At 39.0% G+C, this 20614-nt stretch overlaps 2 protein-coding genes across 3 annotated transcripts; both read left to right on the top strand.

Moving 5' to 3' along the window:
* Positions 1 to 2320: 2320 nt before the first annotated feature.
* LOC102220762 (protein TonB-like) lies at positions 2321 to 9759 on the top strand. The gene is made up of 3 exons (XM_023345096.1): positions 2321 to 2469; positions 6208 to 6338; positions 7302 to 9759. Exons 2-3 carry the CDS (start codon positions 6219 to 6221, stop codon positions 7830 to 7832), a joined length of 651 nt encoding a protein of 216 aa, XP_023200864.1. The 5' UTR covers positions 2321 to 2469; positions 6208 to 6218; the 3' UTR covers positions 7833 to 9759.
* A 2834-nt stretch (positions 9760 to 12593) lies between these two features.
* Positions 12594 to 15796, top strand: LOC102227924 (protein S100-A1-like). 2 transcript variants are annotated; one of them, XM_005796460.3, is made up of 4 exons: positions 12595 to 12782; positions 14408 to 14454; positions 14674 to 14827; positions 15039 to 15796. In XM_005796460.3, the coding sequence occupies exons 2-4, from the start codon at positions 14441 to 14443 to the stop codon at positions 15219 to 15221; spliced, it is 351 nt and encodes a 116-aa protein (XP_005796517.2). In that variant the 5' UTR covers positions 12595 to 12782; positions 14408 to 14440; the 3' UTR covers positions 15222 to 15796. The 2 variants fall into 2 exon arrangements, with proteins under 2 accessions (XP_023200865.1, XP_005796517.2); XM_023345097.1 differs by lacking the exon at positions 14408 to 14454 and having other exon boundaries at positions 12594 to 12782.
* The last annotated feature ends 4818 nt before the right edge of the window (positions 15797 to 20614 follow it).

Below are 20614 nucleotides of genomic sequence, written 5' to 3'. Positions count from 1 at the left end.
TGTTTTAATTTGCTACTGGCCTGACTGTGAGAGTGCGCCATTTTTCAGCGCGATAGGTAAATGTGACCTTTGTATCCAAATTACAACCCCCACGCCCCCTCGTCGTGTTGAGATGTGAGCGTGGGAGGGACGGACGATGGTCGGATGAGTCACAGAAACGGTTGAAATGGGAACGTCTGTCTGTCTGTCCGTTTGCAGGCGCACTGCAAAAACATCTTAACAAGTACTTATGGTCTAGTTTCTAATGTGAATCTCTTAGTACACGTGAAATAAGACAAAACTAATTTGTAAGTAAATTTTTAGCAAGAAATAGGAGCTTGTTTTAAGTAAACAATTCCTTAATACTGACTAAAAAGTAAAATAAGACATTTTCCCCAGATTACTTAAAATGTCTTGTTCCACTTGCTGATTATTTCACTTATAAGTAGCACATTTTCCATCAATATTAAGGAATTATTTGCTTAAAACAAGCTCATATTGAGTGCTGAAAAGTTACTCGTAAGTTAGTTTTGTTGGACTTTAAGCGTACTAAGAGATTTTCACTAGAAACTAGACCAAATTACTTGGTAAGTTTTTGTGTTTTTGCAGTGCGGTTCGCTTCTGCAGATAAGCATCTGGTAGCCATGCCTCACTTACCGAGATAAAATCTGAAGATGTAAATCTTTTACATGGTTGTAAAAGAATCTGGCAACAAGGCCACACAAAATATATTCCAGTTTGTTCCATCCGCTTGTATTCAGAATCTAAGCTGACTAAAAGTTGGCCACTGTGTATTCACAGCAGCTGTTTGAAATCCAGAGGTTCTTTTAAAGTGTTCATGACTCTTGAACTTTTCTACAATTTTTCACGTTACAATCATAAACTTTAAGGTGTTTTCTGGAGGGGGGAGTATGATGGACCAACACAAAACGACGGGTTATTCTGTCGAGAAAGTCAGAGCATGCATGGTTCTTGGGGTTATTATTAATAAAAGTATTGCAGCTGTGTTCACCTCCCCTGAACCAGTACTTCCTTGTTTTGCTCCAACTACATCAGCAAAACTTATAGATTCTCAAATTTAGGTCTAGACTTTGACTAGGCCATTCTAACTCATGAATATGCTTTGATCTAATGTATATCTGACTGTGTTTAGTATTCTTGCTCCAGGGTCACGCTTGTATTTATCTTTCCATCAACTCTGACAAGCTTTCTTGTTCCTGCTGAAAAAAATAACTTGCTGCTGGTACATCTCCATTTACCCACTGTGGGACAAGAAATATTTAATTTAATACATATGTTATTATTTAAGGCCAGAAAACAACAGAAGTTGGACTGCAAAAACAATATTCCTTGTTCCAACATGAGCAATTTTCTATTTTGTACATTCTTTGCAAATATATATTAAAAACCTATTTTGTTACCTTTATATGTGATAATATAGCCAGAAATATTATTAGCCAGAGTTTTTACGTATTGTTTTATAACCTAACCCTGCATAAAACTGCCGTCTTCATAAAGCTGTTTGTTCACTAATGTTACTTAAATATCTGAAAGAAAAGCTGGATTTATATTCAGATTAAACTACGAACAGGTGGGATCTCTTAATTAGATGGCCTACATAAAGGTATGTGGGTGGGTTGAATTTTATTTAGGGGCATCAGAGTTAAAAGATGTTTGAAGTTTAAAGCAGATTTTTATTTCTAAGTTGGATTTAAAGCTGCGTATCATTCTCCTTTGGCACTGCCGCTTCTTTCTGTTGGTCTATCAGAAAATCCTAATAAATCACATTAATGTTTGTTGATCTGATGGGATTAAAAATGTATTTTATTTCTTATACCAACAAATATGAAAGAAAAAAAAACTGCCCTCAGATCAAACTCTGCATTTCAGTTCTGCTTTAACGCAGTTAATCGTTTCATGCGTTTTGAAATGCATTCTCATAACTTAAAAACAAATTAAAGTTTTGGGTTGTGGCTTAATAATTTGCGTTTTAAAGTTCATTTAAAAAGCGAAATGAAAATGAAGTCATCACACCCGCCCTGCCTCTCCGTCCCAGCAGATGAAGCTGCTGCAAGCCGCAAAATGAGGAAATCACGCATGACGCGGAACAGCTGGCTTATCAGCTGAACAATAACCTGAAACGTCTAAATAATGAAATAATAAGAAAAAACAACTTTCAGTGTATTTTTAAATTTTTTTTTTGCTTGTATTTTCATCTCCTTCCCTGCTTGTCAGGGTCGCTGTCTTCCACTCCTCTGCTCTCCCTTCCCACTCTCCCAGGTACACGCCCTTTGACTTGTGAAGGGGGGGGAAACTTTTAAGGACAGGGGGGGGGGGAACGAGCCCAAATCACGGAAGAGATTCTGCAGTCCTACTAGTTTGGCAAGTCCGCAGGGCTCAAAGCAGCGCAGAAAAAAGGCGGATGAGAGCTCCGAAAGTCACTTTTGGCGCACATTTTACACAGTTATCTTCTCCCGCAGACGGCAAACGGTGAGTTTGGATGTTTTCCTTTTGGTTTATTGTAAGTGTTTCCTGCGTGGAAGCGGCGTTTTTTTTTTTCTTTACTTTTTCTTTTTTTCTCTCTCTCTCTCCTGTTGCCACGTTTCGATAAACTCCCGCAAGAGGCTCCCTGCTCCTGTCTGGCTGCAGGACCCGCTGTTTCACTGCCTGCTTGTCCTACAAAGTTTTGGGGCTCAAGTTGCGCTTTTCTAGAAAGAAAAGTCCAACTATTTAATTTATATTTTTCCGCTTTTTTTTATTTCTCACTGCGCTTACACCCGTATTAGATTCACTTGAAGACACTTTAATATAGATTTGGACTGAGTGATCAGCTGCAAAATCCAGGTGAACCTAACACACCCCACGGGTGTTCGTGAATGAAACGCGCAACTTTTACGTCCTGCTTTTATTGACCAGGAAGCCGAGAGCAGCAACTTGTATCCAGTTTTCTCTCTTATTTTTTAAGTTGTTAAACCAATCCGTCTCGTTAATCATGAGTCCTTACGCACACCCACGGGTCTGGATGCGTGGATTTTACTTAGGTGGGAGACAGCGACTCTTCCCGCTGTTTATAGCCACAGCCCGACTTGTTCCTCTGTTAATATTTCATGCCACACCAGCGGTAGTATTGTCATTACTCTGCGCATGGACCGTATCACGTTCACCCGTTGTTTTTCTTCTTTTTGAAACGCAACACCCAATCCCCCCTTTGGGTCTCTGCGGCGAAAGGCGAAACTCTCGGTTGTAGGACTTTGCGTTTAATTATTTGTGCTGTTGTGTTTGGCTCTGGGGGTTTTTTCTTGAAGGAGAAGATGAATGACATTGAATTGGATACTTTTTTTTTTATGTGGGGAATATGTTTATCTATACTTGTTCATAGAAAGTACCCAGCAGTGTCGGAACAACGGTGGGTGATGTGTGTGTGGATACGAGCCGTCAGTTAAGGGCCCTGTGTACTCAGGGCTGGAAGGGCGTGTCAGGCACAGGAAGAAGTCCCCTAAAGTCCCAGCTGAGCTCAGGATCACTTTAAGTGTTTGGATTACTTTGACAACTAGGAGTGGTCACGCAGCTCTTATGTATATACTCTTGAGCCCTTGGTCATTTTTTTTCTGTGTCCAATTTGCAAAGTCGGCCTAAGGCGTAAGCTTTCTTGGATGCTGTAGAAGCTTGTAACTGTAAAAGGCAGCTTGGATACAATATTTAGTGATATATTTGACATATTTCATTGACCATATTCTCCCTCTGTCAGCCCCCATACTAAAACTCACGTAGAGTTTAGTAAGTTTCATAAGCTCCAGGAGAGTAGGAGGCACCTTGATGATTGAAAAGACTGGCACAAGAGAGTTAATCATAACCAATATTTCAATACTTTACAGATATTACAGCTTCAAAGTTTGTTAGTATGTGGCAGCCCTGCCTCAAAGATGAAAAGTCACAGTACCAAAACACAAAATGGTTGTTTCTAATTTATGTTTATGTATATCATATGTTTCTGGGGGCAGGGGGGTTGTTGTTGTTGTTGTTGTTTTGGCAAATAATATTATAAACCTTATTAAAGCAACAGTATGTAACTTTTAGAAAAAACGTATAAATGTTTTCTACATATTTGTCGAAACTGTCTGCTATTATAAGACAGATAATCTGTGAAAAAAAATCCAATTCTCCTGGTGCTAAATAGAAGCAACCAGCCAGAGTGGGAAGGAGAGTCTTATTGCTGTCAATCACCGCTCCCTGTAGCGCTGCTCACACCACTCTCTTGTTTCAGCTGCTATACTACTGGTGGCCATGCTAAAGCTAGTTAGCATGGCCACCAGTGATGGCAGATAAACAATTTTTCTGTAAGGATAAGATGTTTTTGCCGGACCAAACGAGTAAACTTGACATGGCAGTTTATTAAATTACATTAATAAAAAAATTAAAGAGGCAAGCACTGGTGTTGGCTCACCAGTGAACCGTGTAATTGATGGGTCACACTGGAGACTCTAAATCAGGGGTGGGCACTCCTGGTCCTCGAGGGCCGGTGTCCTGCAACTTTTAGATGCATCTCTACTTCAACACACCTGAGTCAAATAATGAGGTCGTTAACAGGACTCTGGAGAACTTGACTGCACTTAGAAGGAGATTCAGCTGTTGGATTCAGGTGTGTTGGACCAGGGAGACATCTAAGAGTTGCAGGACACCGGCCCTCGAGGACCAGGAGTGCCCACCCCTGCTCTAAATGGTGGCTGCTGGTTAGTGAGCTGGTGTTAAACATTTTTTTTAAAAATACCTAAAAGAGAGAAGTGAAATGCTAGATTGGACAGCTCATAGGTCCTTGTCATTCTATCGGCGTAACGTCACTAACTGGTAATATTTAATGTGCGCTTTGGAAACTGCTTGTCTTTCAGCCTGACATGCACACCAGGAACGTAGATGTCAATATGCTGTCTATGCGTGCTTAAAACAAAGAGTCAACAGTCTCTCCCCGCGCTGTTTATTTGCTTTGCAGCATTTGAATACCGAAACTGACTGCCAAGCGTGTTTGCCTCCAATGAACGTCTTCTCTGTGCTCCGGGGCAAAGCGAGCTCGGAGGTATGGCCCATAAATTCCTGTCTAAGTGATCTCCGCAGAGAGCAATGAGAGGAATTCCCGCAATCACCTTTACTGGCTAGTTTCAGTCTGTGCAACACGCGAAGATTATCTGTGCATCGGAGGAAGGGTTGGAGTACGATGAGGATCGGACAGGAAGACAGAGAGGGAAAGAGACAGAAGGGCAGACAAGGACTAGGTAATCCCTCTGGTAATCCAAGCTTACCTGGTAGTTTAGAAAGATCAGATGACCTATCAAAGATCAGAGCCGCCATTGTCCATCACAGCTCGTCTCTCAGACTCCCTCTCACCTTTTCCACCTCTCTCGCGTCACTGTTCGACCCCAACCGCAGCTCAGGAGTCTGACAACTGAAACGAAAAACTTTGCAGGGATCCTTGGTTTCAGTTTTCTCAGAACATGTAGCATCTGGAAAAAAATATGACTTAAAACTCAATATTTATCTAGATACGTGGTTCCCAAACGATTTCAGAAAAGTGTCTTCTTGGTCTTCAAGGTATTTTAACAGATATTTTAAAACAGAAAGTTGTACAGAAAGTTTTTTGTCACAAAATAAAAGAGAAAAATAAAATTCTTATCCATTTGCACTGCACTGCTTGTGTTCAAATTATAACTTAAAGTTGAAAAATTCAAGGCAGACATTGGAAAATGTACAAAAAAAAAAAAAAAATTGCCCGAAATCGAAATTCTAAGACTGAAGTTTTCTTTTTGTTTGCTTGTTTGGTTTTCTTAACTGTATCCTCAAAATACAACATGGCCGCCTTGCATATAAACAGTTTATTTGAACTTTGGATGATCGTCTCATTAAATGTTTCACACACAGCTCTGTTGAAAATGCACAGAAAAATAAGCTCTTATTGGTATTTGTTAGTCTGGTCACTGGTCAATCCTACTGGTTTTCAAACTTTTAACTGGAAGCTGTTTGTTTTGGTCAATCGCACATCCAATTTTGATTGGTAGAGCACTACATGTAGTTGCGCCAGAACTTATGCCTGGTTTTACCGTTTGCGTTTTAGTTCCTGTTTTGAGTTTTGAAAGGTTTAAAAAGTTTCAGATCAAACGTTATACACAAACGGACTGAAAGATGGATAGATATTAATCTAATCTGTTTCCCTAATGAATGTGTCTTCTTGTATCCCAGGCAGCGGAGTCATGGAGGGTGCCATCCAGGCCGTGGTGAAAACCTTCCTGAAGTCATCCAAAGGAAAAGAGAGTCTAGGAAAGAAAGAGTTTCAAACCCTCGTCTCATCCCAGCTCGGCAACATCCTTTCGGTCAGAGCAAACGTCTTTGAACAGTTTGTTATAAAACCGATTCATAACGATAGTTTTTGTGAGACTCACCACTTCTAAGTTGTATTTTGTGAATATTAGTCAAATTGTTGTGTGAAAGTAGTGGATGAGTCTCAGAAAATGTTCCAAAAATAACTAAGGCTACGTTCACACAGGAGGTCTTGAAGCTTGATTCTTTTTCTTTTTTTTGGCGTGGTTGTTTATCCTGCTAATTAAACCCGATTGCAATGAGGATTTTGTGTGAACGGTTTACAACCCCAAAGTGGCCTGCATGCGCAGACAAAGACTGTTGACGTCACACAGCATGGAAGGAGCCGTTTATGGGTCGATTTTAAAGTTTATTCAGCAATGAGCCAACATTACCGTCACAAGATCAACAACACGAAGCAGGATGATGAAAAGAAAGTAAAAACAATGGAACAACCTTTTGTGGAGCATTGACTGCAACTTCTGTAGGAAAGCTTGTTTACATGTGAAGTGGTGGGATTGTGATGTGATGTGCTTCAGAGCCACAAACGTCATTCATAAGTTTATAATCCTAATTTTCAGTCGTCGTTTACGTCCAGATTTACCATGTCTGGCTTGTTCTGGTGCTGAATGACGCATGTTTCACATCAATGACGTAAAAGCTGGATAAAATGCGGCATGACCGTTCAGACAAATGCTTTAAAAAGAGTCAGATATGTATCCAAATTAGCACCAAACATGGAAGTGGCACAAATTGGATTTCTAAGGATTCGAAAAGATCGGAATTGGGTCGTTCAGACTGCTATGAAAAAGCCAGATAAAGGTTGAAAAAGCGGCACAAAAGCAAACTTGGGTTGCATTTACCTACTATGTGAAGGTAGCCTATGTTATGACTGTTAAGCGTTAGTCAAGAGTATTGGCTTCTTTTGCTCACTATTACTGTTGACTGACTTGTGGTTATGTATGTCCAACTTGTAGGGTGCAGACAGCAAGGAAGCAATCAACACTATGAGCCAGGGACTAGACTCTGACTCTGACGGCAAGGTTGGCTTTGAGGAATACATGAAGCTAATAGGCTACCTGGCCTGCTCGCTCAGTGAGCAGCGTGTCCTCAGCAAACAGGAACCTGCAGAAAACAATGCATCCCAACCAGTGGTGCAAAGCACCCCTGGCAGCACAGCAGAGCAACCAAAAGAGAACGCAGAGCCAAAGGAGGAACCAAAACCAAAAGAAAACGACGAAACAAAGGCAGAACCAACTGCTGAGGCAAAGGTAGAAGCAAAAGCGGGCGCAAACCCTGAGGTAAAGGTAGAAGCAAAGGCAGAGGGGGAAACCAAGCCAGAGGCAGCTACGGTGGAAGCAGCAGCATCGGCAGAGGCTGAGGTAAAAGCTACAGAGAAGGAGCCAGAAAAAGCTGAGGAAACACCAAAAGCGGAGGAGCCAACAGAGAAGTCGCCTACTGCTGCTGAGGAGGACGTAGCGAAGAAGACAGAAGAGGCGTCTTCATAGGGGACAATCCACTCCTTCAACCAAAATCACACTACAGAAATCAACCCTGCAGAGAAACGTAACATTAATTCCAAAATAATTTGGAAAGCCACTATTTTTATATACATTAAAATACAACAGTTTAAACACAACAGAAACACTATTCTATATATATGATTATGTACATGACAGTAGCTTTGTACTACTTTTACCACTATGTTTATATGTACAGGATGTGCATCCCACTATATAGCACATTTACCTCATTATGATGGTGTACTATGACAGCATGCAGTTGTCTACTTTAATGTGCATGCAGTATCCATGTGAAAGATTCCCTGGAAACTATGATTTTCCTGCACACTTGACTGAAATATCTTAACTTACCACTACAATCAAAAGGCCTTTCATCCAGCCATGCATTGTCTATCTGGGAATTTTTCACTTTCTGTCACTTTTCCACTAACAGTAGAGCAAAGCGGTTCTTTTGTAAAGCTTTGGCAACAATCACTTTGCCAGGCACGTGTGACTTAAAGGAATAACGGGACATTTTGGGAACTTGCTAACCAAAATTTGCGTCAAATGAACTTACCAAATGCTTGATTCTGATCAAATTTAACATTAAAAATAATAATAATAATAAAATTAACAGGCACCAGTAAATCTTACTGATTACATTGTGAACTCTTGTTTTTATTCCATACAAACACAATTTTATGCTAGCTTCTGAAGCTAACAGTAAGGATAGCTGTTGTTCCATGCTAGTTTAGCTACTTGTATAACCTGATAGTATATTATTGTTGTTGAATTTGAAAATATTTCTGTATTTGGTGCACTTAAATATGCTTTTTAAATATTCAGCAGTTTGACAGATACTAAATTGAAAAATGCAAACAAGATTGTAAAGTTAGCTTATACATGTAGCAGAAGTAGAAAGACGGATACAAAATAGCTACTTTCCACTTCTCGCATGGGCTAATGTCACATTTAACTTTACTTGGAGGGTGCAAGTTTTGAGTTTTAATAAAATCACAAATCAACAGGAATATCCCTATTTAGTTAATTTCACTTCACCACAAACAAACATACACCCTAAATTTTAATTGTTAGCTTATTAGATTAATATGAATGTTGAGGCAGAGCCATTGCTTCAGGCCTCTGTTAGCGTAGCGTGTTGCAGCATTTGTACTTTGAAATAGGCATTTTGGTGTTTCAATTTAAGCAGGAATTGAAAAATTTCTCTTGATGTTGGAATTTTTGTCTGAAAATTCATGTACTTCTCACCAAACCTGGCTTAAAATCCAGCATATCTGCAATATTATAATATTATATATTATCTCCTTTGCTAGATAATAGTCTGTTTTATGTTCTGGTGCTTTAAATCCCATTATATGAATTGTACACAAATTCCACGTATTTTTTTACTACGTTGCAGCTAAGTTGGTTATCTCAATTTTGACTTTGTTTTTGTCCAATTTGTCCCTGTAAACATGTCCAAATATTCCTTTATTGGATGCACTTAAATCACTTTTTTGTATTTTTCTCTAAGTTGGTGATGTGGCTAATTTAACAACACAATAAACAAACTAATTTGTTAAAGTTCTGCATACTTATCTTAATTGTTTTCTCATTGCCAAATTTCTTTTTCCTCACTTTTTCTTTGTCTGTTGCCTTCAGTGTGTTCCCTTAACTCAGACTCCGACATTAACTGGGAACTGGAGCGTTGGGTGTGACCTTCGGTTAAATAATTAAGTCACTGAGGGAATCTACACCTAAAGGACCAATAAGGTCAAAAAGGGAGCCCAGAATAGCCCTGTGGGAGTGGGTTGGGGATTAGCAGGCCAGGTCAGAAAAGGTGCTTCTGCAACTTTATCCCCCCCGATATGTGTGGAAAGAAAAACGACTGCAACAAACCACCAAGGAGCCTAAAAACTCATCTTATTGGAAATCTTAGATATCTTGTCATGAAGCCGCAGCAGGTTTATAGTGACCTGCTTCTTCAAACACTTAGCAATGCTACAGCCTGACCTTTATTTTCTAAACTGTGTTGTTGGTTCGAACTCCAGCTGTTTGTTCTTATGTTTTGTCGGTCACACCCTTGTACCTTTTGAACACCCTGTTTGACCTGCAACTGGATCCTGAGGGCATTAGGCCTTGGGAAATTACTGGATTAGGGATTTCACGAGTGACACGCCCAAAGACGCAAACAATTGCATGAAAGTAATCCTGGATAAGGGGTTGCGCATCATCCCTGCCGGTGGTTGTGCCTCTTTAAATCAAGGAACAACACTGAGTGTATCATATTACCTTTTGTCCTATAAGCCATTTCACAATTATTTCCACTGCTATTCAAGTTTTTCTTTCTTCTTTACATCTAACTTTAAAATTTATTAACTCATCATTTAACCACTGCAGCGATTACTTGCCAAAGTACCAAATTCTGTCAAATTGTTGTATTTCTGCAGCTTGTTGCTCCTCCACACACTACTAAAACATTATACATTGTTCCCTATCAGAGCAGGCAGCACTTCACTCAAGTGCCAAGTGAAAATGAGAAAGATAAATAAGCACAGATCATGTGATCACCTTGCCTCACTGAGGCACTCCCATTGTAAATACTCTCATTTACACTAACTCGGTGCAACTTTTACGCTCACAGTTGCTTCCTGCTGCCTCTAACAAACTTCCTGGTCTTTTTTGGTGGTTTTATTATAACATCTTTATTGAAATGTCTTCCTTTCTTTAATGCATGTTGGTACTTTTTGGGACTGATCCGTGTCCTGCACCACCTCATAAGGGCCTGTGACAGCTCGGTTAAGGTACATAAGGTGGTTTACCAAATTGCACAACCACTGGACTCCAGCCTAATGTGAGCACACTTAGACTCAACATCTTCTGGGAGATGATTTATAATCAATATTCTTCATTTGAAGCCATCACCCTTTTAACTATTTATAATGCAGTTTTATTTTTGTGTCCCATAGCAAAAGTCCACTCAGCTTTTAAATGATTATAGAAACATACTGGAACTGGAGCGCAGCCGGGAGTGTTTGCATTGCCACATAATAAATCTCATTCATTCTCAGATATAGCAGATGAAGATTAAAGTTATTAATCCCCAAACTGGAACAGCAAGTGTATATAAATATACAAATGTGACTTTATGGCTACTGGGGTCAAAATGGTTGGGATAGTGGGATGTTTCCCAGGATGCCGTGCAGGCCTTACCTTGTTTATTTTCTAGGAGTGTGTATGTGTGTGTGTTTTTGGCAGAAGGACTCACATCAGTCCACTGTCACGTCCAGTGAGCTTTACTGTTCTCTTATTTCATACGTAACGCTGTATCGTTTAGTTGGTTTTTTTTGTTTCTTATAATCTACATACTGGCTAAAATAGAATAAAACTGTGACCGTAACATATTTTCAATGTGTGGCGTGTTCATTCACATTTCAGCTACCAACACTAACGTCAATATTTTAGTGAGATTTCATTTAATAGACAAACACAATGTAAAGCTAACCCAAGAAGTTAAACATAAAAGTTCCCTGGTTTTCAAACTCTACAATCAGCTCTGTTTACTCTATCGTTTTCTGAAATGCAGTGCAACCAACTGCATTCTGAAGTCATCTAATTAGTAAATAGACTCTGCCTGCATGTTATTTAATCTCATTATGAATCCAGCTGCTTTGTGAAGGCCTGAGCGGTTTGTTTGGGAATATTGGTGAAAAAACAGGAACATGAAGACCAAGAATCACACTAACAAGTCAGACATGACTTTGTGTTGAGGTTTGAAGCAAGGTTAGGTTGTAAAACAAGAAACACACCTAAAATGAAAGTCTTGCAAGAAGAAAATGAATAATAGATTCAGCCAAGAGGGCCGTAGGGCCTCCTGGTGGGAGAATCTGTCAAAGCAAGAGCTATTAATCTACAAAGTTTACCTTTTTTGTTTTCAAAAAATGCCCCCAAAAATTGTTGAATAAAATACAAAATATTGATGTATTTCCATATTTACTGTGTAGCAAACTAACACTGCAAATCAATCTGAATATTTAATTCCCAGGGTAAAACATGGAAATGCTTTTCTTCAGATTCAAATTCAGAAGTGCTTTACAGTTTCCAAAGGGAAAATAAATGTTGTTGTAACTCATATTAATAAAAAAAATATATATCTTCAAAGTTGTTGTAGATGGAGAAAGTATTGGGCAGGAATGATTTTCTTTTATCAAATAATACAAATTTTGTTGAGTCTTTATTACCCAATTGATGTACAAATCAGCATAATGCAACACTTTGACCTTTTAAAAATTAACCAAAGTATGAAAAACTAAAACTTCTAATGTAACTAATAAAAAAGCAACTAAAATTAACAATAGTTAACTAATAATGACTAATAGAAAATAGCTAACACGCTCTAAAAACTAATCAAAACTAACTTAATTATGCAAACAAAAAGTCACAATAAAATGTGACTTTTTGGGATTTAACAAAAAAATTCCCAAACTATTATAACCCTGCAGGGTCCGAATGACCCGTCCAGTTGAGATTTTCTCCCAATTCTGCCTGAGTTTGAATTAGGGGCATCAGGTAAAACAGAGGTGAATAAAAAATGTACGCAATACTTTGCAGAATTTTACATGTAAAATATTTTTGAAAGACCTTTGTTTCTTGTCTTTCCACTCCACAATTATGCCATACTTTGTGATGTTTAATCGCAGAAGATCCCAATAGATAACATAAATGGTTGTTCAAGGGATATTCTGCCATCTTTTTTAACTGAGTGGAATGGGAGAAGGGAGGAAGGACACCTTCAGGTCCAAAGGGGGAGATAAAGTTTAGGGGAGCGGGAGGAGGAGGGAGGAGAGGAGCAGGTGATATTTAAGCCACTGGCAGACTCTCTCCCCATCCATCTCTGCTTTGGCTCTGTCCCCTGCTGCTCTTTAAAGACAAAGGAGGCCCTCCATCAGCACTCAGGTAAGACCGACACAGAGACATTCTGCTTTTCTTGACTTTCTCCTCTGCAGCTGATAAGAGGGTTTCTTGCAAACTATTCAATGCAGCTGAAGTAGATAACCGAACAGGTCCAGATGGGGTTTGTGGGAGAACAGACAAGAGGAGAATGACAGCAAACTGATAGATAAAACAAGTTATACCAGTTTATACCTCAAAATGTCCTCCAAAACATTTCCATGGCAAATTACCAACCTGGTTGCATCCCTCAGCTTAAACTTCTTCATCATTAAGTGTATGTCCATTGTCAGAAGGTCCGGTGTTGCGTTACAGATAGTATCTGCATCTATTGTATGGTGTCAGTGAGACGGCTGACCATATAGATTTTCCAGATAGCCAACCTTGTGTTGAACCTTCATCAGCTTAATCAGACCTAATAACCAGTAACTGACAGCAGCTTAATGCAAGAGATAATTATAAGAAAATCCTAATTTCAAAAAATATAATTGTTTGAATATTTTGAAAAAAATCTGCTGATTTTCTCCTATTTTTTTTAGCCTTTTGTCATGTATTTATTACAAAATATATATTTTACAGATTATATGTTTGTATGTACATAGACATAGGAGAAATACTTTTGCTATACTCAAGGTACAAAGAATAAAGTTAAAGCCTGGATACTTCATACTTCACAAAAACTTGGCTAAAGAACTATTGTTCGTTTCTCGTAGGTCCCTTTTAGCTACTGCGCAAAAAACAACTTCAGCCAACATATTTCAATAAAAAATTATCGAAACTTCCAAACCAAGGCTGCAGGAAAAGAAGGCAGTCATTTTGTTCTTTCAGCCTATAGAGAGAACTACTCTTTCTGTACATATAGGCCTTTAAATGGCTATTTTCTGCATTTCTATGGAAGATGTGTAAAACAGAATAGACATACTCGACCAAATTAACGTTAAAAGTGACATATTTGTTGGCATCACGCTGAAATTATGATTGCATACAAGTATGTTTGTGCAACTGTTAAGTTGGTTATATGATGTAAATATTTGCAACTAAGTTGCATCAGAAATGATGCAGTTGACAGTAGACAAAATTCTGCACAAAAATGTCAAGATCTTAATTGTCTCTTCTGGTAACTCTATTACGTTACTCTACGTTACTCACAAATGCTTGAGAAACATTCGTATAAATAATGAGATGTTTGAAGTTGCAGGGTTGAAATTATTCACAAATATTTTAAGAGCTTAATTATCTCTTTTGGTAACGTTATAGCCTATTTTTTTTAACAATATTATGAGACATAAATACTTGAGAATATGTATCAAAACATTCTGCACACGGATGCTAAGAGTTTAGTTGCCATGTAGAGCTAATTTAACCATATTTTTTAGGTCACCTTAATGATTGCATCTATGGGAATGGCTTGGTAGACTCTGCACAGGCACCTCGGGTTACTCAGCTCCTTAGTTTCTCTATGTAAGTGTTAGGTATCACATCGGAGACGTGTTTTACTTTAGCGTTAGATGCATTACCAGAGCAATCTACAAGAGAGATAACCAGACTAATGGCATGCATCAGTTGCTTGGATTCAAACGTCCCAGCTTTACATTATTGACAGTGACTTATCTGTGTCTGTGTGTGCACAGTCTCCCCACGAGTCCAGCACAAGACGCTCCAAGATGCCGGACACAATGTGTGTAAGATTGTTCAGCAAAAGTAAAGCTTCTCTGAAGCTTTATTCCAAAATGTGACCACACACTCCTCCTATCCGTCAGTCTACCTGTCCCTCCGTCATTTCATCTTTGAGGTTGCTTCACCTCTGATTGCCATGTGGCCACACATGTAAGCAGAGGCTGGAGCGGGCATTTAATCCAAGAGTTTAATGATTTCTACTTCACCCCCCACCTTCCAGCATGTCCAAGGAGCCCAGTTCCAACCTGGAGAGTGCCATGCAGATGCTCATAAAAACCTTCCACAAATATTCGGGGAAGGAGGGCGATAAGTACACCCTGAGCAGGGGCGAGCTGAAGGAGCTGCTAACGGAGGAACTGGGCAGTTACCTAGGGGTAAGTGTGGAGTTTCTCACAGGATAAATATGTGGTTGTGAAGAAAAAGATAAGAGCGCATTTGCAAACATGTGTGACACAAGTAGAGGTATGCACATTGACACTCTCATGTGCAAGTTTTGACAAGTCTGTGCAGTTTTGTAATCCTGCACACACACATAAAAAAATTTTTTTTTAAGTTAATGTTATAAACTCTGTCTGTCTCTAACAGAACTCCAAAGACAACGAAGCCGTGGAGAAGGTGATGAACGACCTCGACGCCAACAACGACGGCGAGGTGGACTTCACAGAGTTCATCATCCTGATGGGCGCCCTCACAGTGGCCTGCAACGACTTCTTCCTGGATTCAAAACCGGAAGACAAGGGGAAAGACGGGGCGGGGAAGAAAGATTGAAACTGTGCAAGAGAGGCCGGAGTAAAAACAGGAGGAGGAGGAGGACAACAACGACAAAGGAAAGGAGAAGGAGAAGGAGGGGGAAAGGCCTGTAAAACTGATGGCTTTTTTTTCCACTTTTTGTCTTACGCAATTTCTAAATACTACAAACCCATATGAGAGGAGATGTCCGGCGCTCAGTTTATGGGGTTCACAGAACATGAGGAATTCAGTGGGAGTGCTGTTTTCCCCCATGCAAATGTTATTCATACCACAACTAATCCGGATCAAGTTCCTCTCACCGCAGCGAGAGACTTAATGTACACATCAGGGTTTATTTCATCACGTTTCAGCTCAGACTCATCCGAGTTTTACAGTAGGGGAGGTTATGAGAAGGTACCAGACTGGAGATGTATGTTTGATCCTTTCTTGCACAATGGAGTATCTGTGAACATATATATGAATATATAACGTTTCAGATCATTATATCATTGTATGTACTCAGAGTTGAAAGATAGGTGATGTTGCACCTATTTTTTAATCTTTTATGGAAATAACCAGTGCTTCAAAATATTAAACGTTGCATTTAACCAACATGGATGACGTGGTGTCTGATTTTTCCAAAAATGCTGATTCTCTAAATGTATTATTATTTTCTCTGATTTTAGAAAAGGTAAATCAACAACAAAAATGTATTTTGATACAGAAATGGTTAGTAACTTTTATTTTGCGCAATACAAAATTGATTTGCAGCAGCTCTGCTCTTCAAACCACACATGCAATATGTTAGAAAAAACACAAAATAGCCCCAGTTTTATCAAACAGCATCAACAAAACACAATGTTGGCAACGCTGTCGGCTTGTGTGTTCAAATTTTGGGGCTTTATCCTTCGAAAACTCCGTCGTACCTTCTTCCTGGTGAGAGGTTGTAAAATTGAACGGTCTATCTTCAGATTTATTCCCGCCCTGACCTCGACGTTTACCCTGTTGCTTAGCAACCATAAAGCTCAGTTCGAAATATGGCAGAATATTTTTTTTAAACTCTTATTTAATCCCTTTTATTGGTTACATTATTAAATTGATCCATTTTGATTACTTAAAAATGTAAATAATAAAACGTTTTTATTTTTGTACAGCCAGATTTTAATATACTTATATTTAAAGCTGTTGTTTTTTGTTTTGTTGGGGGGGGTTTTCCCCCTACTTCATCCGCCATTATTACAAAAACCAAAATCTCACGTTTGGCCCGCAATGCTTCTTGGGACAGGCTGTTCCACGGAACATACACCAGACCTGTTCATCAAATCTGGAGGGAAAAACAACATTCATGGGCCGCGCTTGGGGGATTCTTCGTTGTTGTTTGTTCTTCCAACCGCTAATACATTTCAAGAAGAAGGAGTCTTCGTCGCATTGCTATGACGTAAGCGGCTTGTAAACGCAGCATTCGAAGGACGCAGCTCCTAAATATGGACTTTTCGGTCTTTACTGTGGGAACTTTATATTTTTTTTTGTTAAATTGAGGATAGTCTAATCATAATGCAACAGAGGTTCCTCACCATCTGCCTGTTGTAGAACTCAATTAGCTGGACATAAGTACTCTTCAAAATCTTACCAGACACTTCAACCAGACAGATTAGCATACCAAGAAATAATAAACAAAGCAATACTTTCAGATGAAGCATTAAAAATTAATAAAAAATGAGCTTTTTGTTGTAACAGCAAGCTATTATTTAGAACACCTCTTCAAATACTGAGGAGAACCAGTAGAAGCATTCAGCTAATAAGAAAAATATCCACTGACTTTCACACCATGAGGACTAAAATCAACTGGTTAAGAAGCTTATCAGATAAATTATGTGACTGGATAGTATTAAAAGCTTAAGAAAAGTGAAAAAATAAGAGCTGAGGGTGGGCTTTGGCCCCATTAAGATGATGAAACTGGAAATTCAAAAATGTATAGTATCTGATCTAAAGCGCCACCGCTTCTTTTTTAAATAAGATTAGAGAAGTAGTATTTAGTGATCAAGAGCTCCTGGTCATTTTTTCCTAATGTTCTTGTTCCTGACCTTGGCTGTGGTTTGAAAGGCTGTCCACAGCAGGTTAATGGCTTGGGATAAAAGTCCTTAAAGGTCAAATGTCATTGTATTTTAGAGACAGAAAACTCTGAATCATAATTATCTGCTTTTTATTGCTTTCAAAGCAGATAATTAATTCCATAAACCCCTTTCTGACACCAGCAGAGCCTTCACTGCAACACATCTGTGAAACTGAAAGCCATCAACCTGGATGGAAAATGATTTGCTGCCAAGGAACGCAGAGCGTGACAAAGACCTTTTTTATGGGAACAAGTATCCAGATTTCTCCTCAACCACCAAAAAAACAACTCTCTCTGCTGGTAACACTTATTGCTCCAGAATTATCACTCAGTTCAAAACCTAAAGCTGAAGGAATGATTACACAACACAGATCAAACCACAGCTATGACAAATATAACGAGTGGAGTCAGTATTGTGACTGTTATGGTGGCCGTGGGTGTTATTTGTGAGCATAAAGTTTCTGAGGCAAAAACAATTGGGTTTTTTTATGTCCTTTCCCAGAAAGTAACTGAAGGGGAAAGATCACTTCTTTTAATTTAAACTAAGTCACTCTCTCCAGACTTTGCTCCAACATGTTTATATATATAAAAATTAGTTGCCTCAACAAAATGTTTATTCTTCCCATCTAAGCCAAAAAAAAAACCAGATCATGTATCTGTACCTTCTTTCCTTCAAGCTTTACATGTATTATCTTGAAGAAATTTCTTTAGACCAAACAAAATGTAATTTAACTAATTGTTGTATCTAAAAATTCTCTCCTCTGTAACATTTCTAATGTTAGATTACTGTAACCCTAATTACTTATTATGTATAAAGTGAGACTTTCAGCTGCTTCCAGTCACTGAAGCTGTGTAATATGTAAAATATAAGATATTTGCTTCTGACCCACCTTTTGGACAAATGGGGTCGATGATGTTTATATCTTTACATCAGAGAAAGACGCTGGAATCGCAGCCAATTAGGAAACAACGTGAGAAGGTAACTGGACTTTTCTTGAAGACGTTTCACCTCTCATGCAAAAGTTTTCTTTAACACAAACTGAAGAAGCTTTCCACGCATTATTGTGGTCACTTACAGGCAGATTCAGCAAGTCACAGAGAGCTTTTAAATATCTAGACAGAGTCCTAGTCTGGTAGGTCTCCCAGCTAGTGCTTATAAATAATTTCCTAGAAGGAAAGTTTATAAAATTCTTTATTCTTTTATTTTGTTAGCACTGTTTTCATCTTGCATGGTATGTGTGTCCTACTTGTTTCTTTTCACATATTACTCAAATTATTAAGAAAAATAAATATACCAGCTATGAGCTGCAAAGCTTTAACATAACTTAAACGGAAAAGTTGTTACTATGATAGTTTATGCAGTTTATTGGACATAATAAACATTTATGGCACATAATTGGACATTGTTTTGGAAATAACTCTTTTGCTGCTAAAATTCTATTTTATGTCTTTCAAACAACATTTTTCTCTGAAAATGGCTCGAAGCAAAATACAAGGGAACTAAAGATTGCTTAAGACTTTTGTTTAGTGCTGCATGAGAATATTTTTTTTCCCCTTTCCCTTGAGAAAACACTCAACAAGAAGATGTGATGCAACACAGAGATTTAAACAGCACCCCAACATTTGAGAAACGGGTTGTGCTTGGAAAAGCTACGCCTCATACGTGTGCATTAAAGTGTCTGGAATGAGTTGTGGCACCTGGATATGAGATCGAGCAGTTAGGATGTCAGCAGTGACTGTGTGTTATTGTGTGAGCGTGCTCTTCACTCTGTGTGTGTGTGTGTGTGTGTCTTTTTGTTGGGGATTCCCACAGAGTAAACTGCTTCAGCTCACACATCACATCCTGCCAACAATATCCTGCAAGTCTTGTTCTGCTAGATCTAAGCTGACCCAGATGTTTGACTTGAATCTGCATAGAAAACTCCTTTGGGAGCTGAGAGAAAAGAGAAAACAGAAAGCGGGCGTGATATGTGAGAGGATGTGTGTGCATGCCTGTGTCAGTATGGTGTGAATAAAGGACAGCAAAGACTGGGAGGGGATCCAGATTGTGAAGTGCATTACTGAAGTGCATAGCTTGGAAAGCGGGGGGATAAAATCACAGAGGAATGCTGGAGTTGCTGTTATAGCAAGCAGCTCTCTGTCCCTCATGCATGATGCACATCAGTAGATTCGCACGTCCTCCTTCACCACTTTGGCTTTTATTGCTCAGACTGAAACTAAGACAAAGGGCCAAATGTAAAACAGCTGAAACAGATCCTATCAGCCGGAGGGATTTCTTCATATCTGGGTGTACACTGTTAATCTCAAACAACTTTTTTTTGCCTTCAGCAACATTGAGAAACTGACTCCAGGTCAGCCAGTTGTCCTCTGGGCGGGGCTTACCCGATCCGCTCTCATTCCTCGGCCATCTGCGTTCTCCAAAGGTGTCCTCTGATAGATTTGTTTGAATGTTTTTAGTGTGCGCAGCCCGCTGACAGGTTCCCGATCCGAAGCAGTGCCCAAAAATGTTAGCCCTGCTGTGACTCTGAAGAGAACCGAATAGAGAACCGCATTTTTCCATGCTATAATCATTTACGGCCTCTGTAATAATCTGCTGTCACCTTCAAAAGGATCAACAGATTGTTTCCACACTGAGCAAAAATGTTCAGACAACAGGCAGTGTTTAAATGCCAGCTGTCTCCCAACTGCGGACGAATGATCCTAAAGTCATAACTCCATATGTCCCTTATGCCAAAAACAATCAGTCTGCTCAGCATCTGCACCACATGTGGCAGATATGTGCAGGATAAGTGTGAGAAGTTAAAATACCGCATTGAAAACCAACATGAAATAAACATGTACAGTAGAAACATATTTCCTCCCTTACGGATTTATTCAATTTTTGCATTTAAAATGCTTCAGATTGTAAAATAAATATTAATATTGCACCAAGATAATACAAAAGCAGTTTTTATCCATCATTTAATTTGTTAACGTAAAAAGTAATTAATCCCCAGACCCAATAACTGTTTTTTTTACAGGAATTTTTAACCACCTTTTTTTTTCTTTTTTTCATTACAGCACCACTGTTTAAGGTTTTGTCAGTGATTCTTCATTAGATTTAAGTCTGAACTTTGACTAGGCCACTGAAAAGCCATACGGAAGTGTTTTGCTAGTGTGCTTGAGATTATTATTCACTGATTTGCTTGAGTTTCAGAATTTGAACTGATGGCCGGAAATTAGTTCGACAGAAGCAAAATTCACTCAAGTCCTCCATGTCCTGAAGCAGCAACGTAGCCGAGACTACAATGCTACCATCACTGCATTTCACTGCCAATAT

The sequence above is a fragment of the Xiphophorus maculatus genome, chromosome 13, assembly GCF_002775205.1.
Source record: "Xiphophorus maculatus strain JP 163 A chromosome 13, X_maculatus-5.0-male, whole genome shotgun sequence".
NCBI classification, from domain to species: Eukaryota; Metazoa; Chordata; class Actinopteri; order Cyprinodontiformes; family Poeciliidae; genus Xiphophorus; species Xiphophorus maculatus.
The sequence above is the reverse complement of the archived record's forward strand: the minus strand, read 5'-3'. Positions and strand labels throughout refer to the sequence as shown.

What these genes read in the sequence shown, in the direction of transcription:
- LOC102220762 (XM_023345096.1), top strand. Translation starts at nt 6,219, where the DNA reads ATGGAGGGTGCCATCCAGGCCGTGGTGAAAACCTTCCTGAAGTCATCC. An exon ending in AGCTCGGCAACATCCTTTCG is followed by an intron (nt 6,339 to 7,301) that starts GTCAGAGCAAAC and finishes TCCAACTTGTAG; the next exon opens with GGTGCAGACAGCAAGGAAGC.
- LOC102227924 (XM_005796460.3), top strand. An exon ending in AACTGGGCAGTTACCTAGGG is followed by an intron (nt 14,828 to 15,038) that starts GTAAGTGTGGAG and finishes TGTCTCTAACAG; the next exon opens with AACTCCAAAGACAACGAAGC.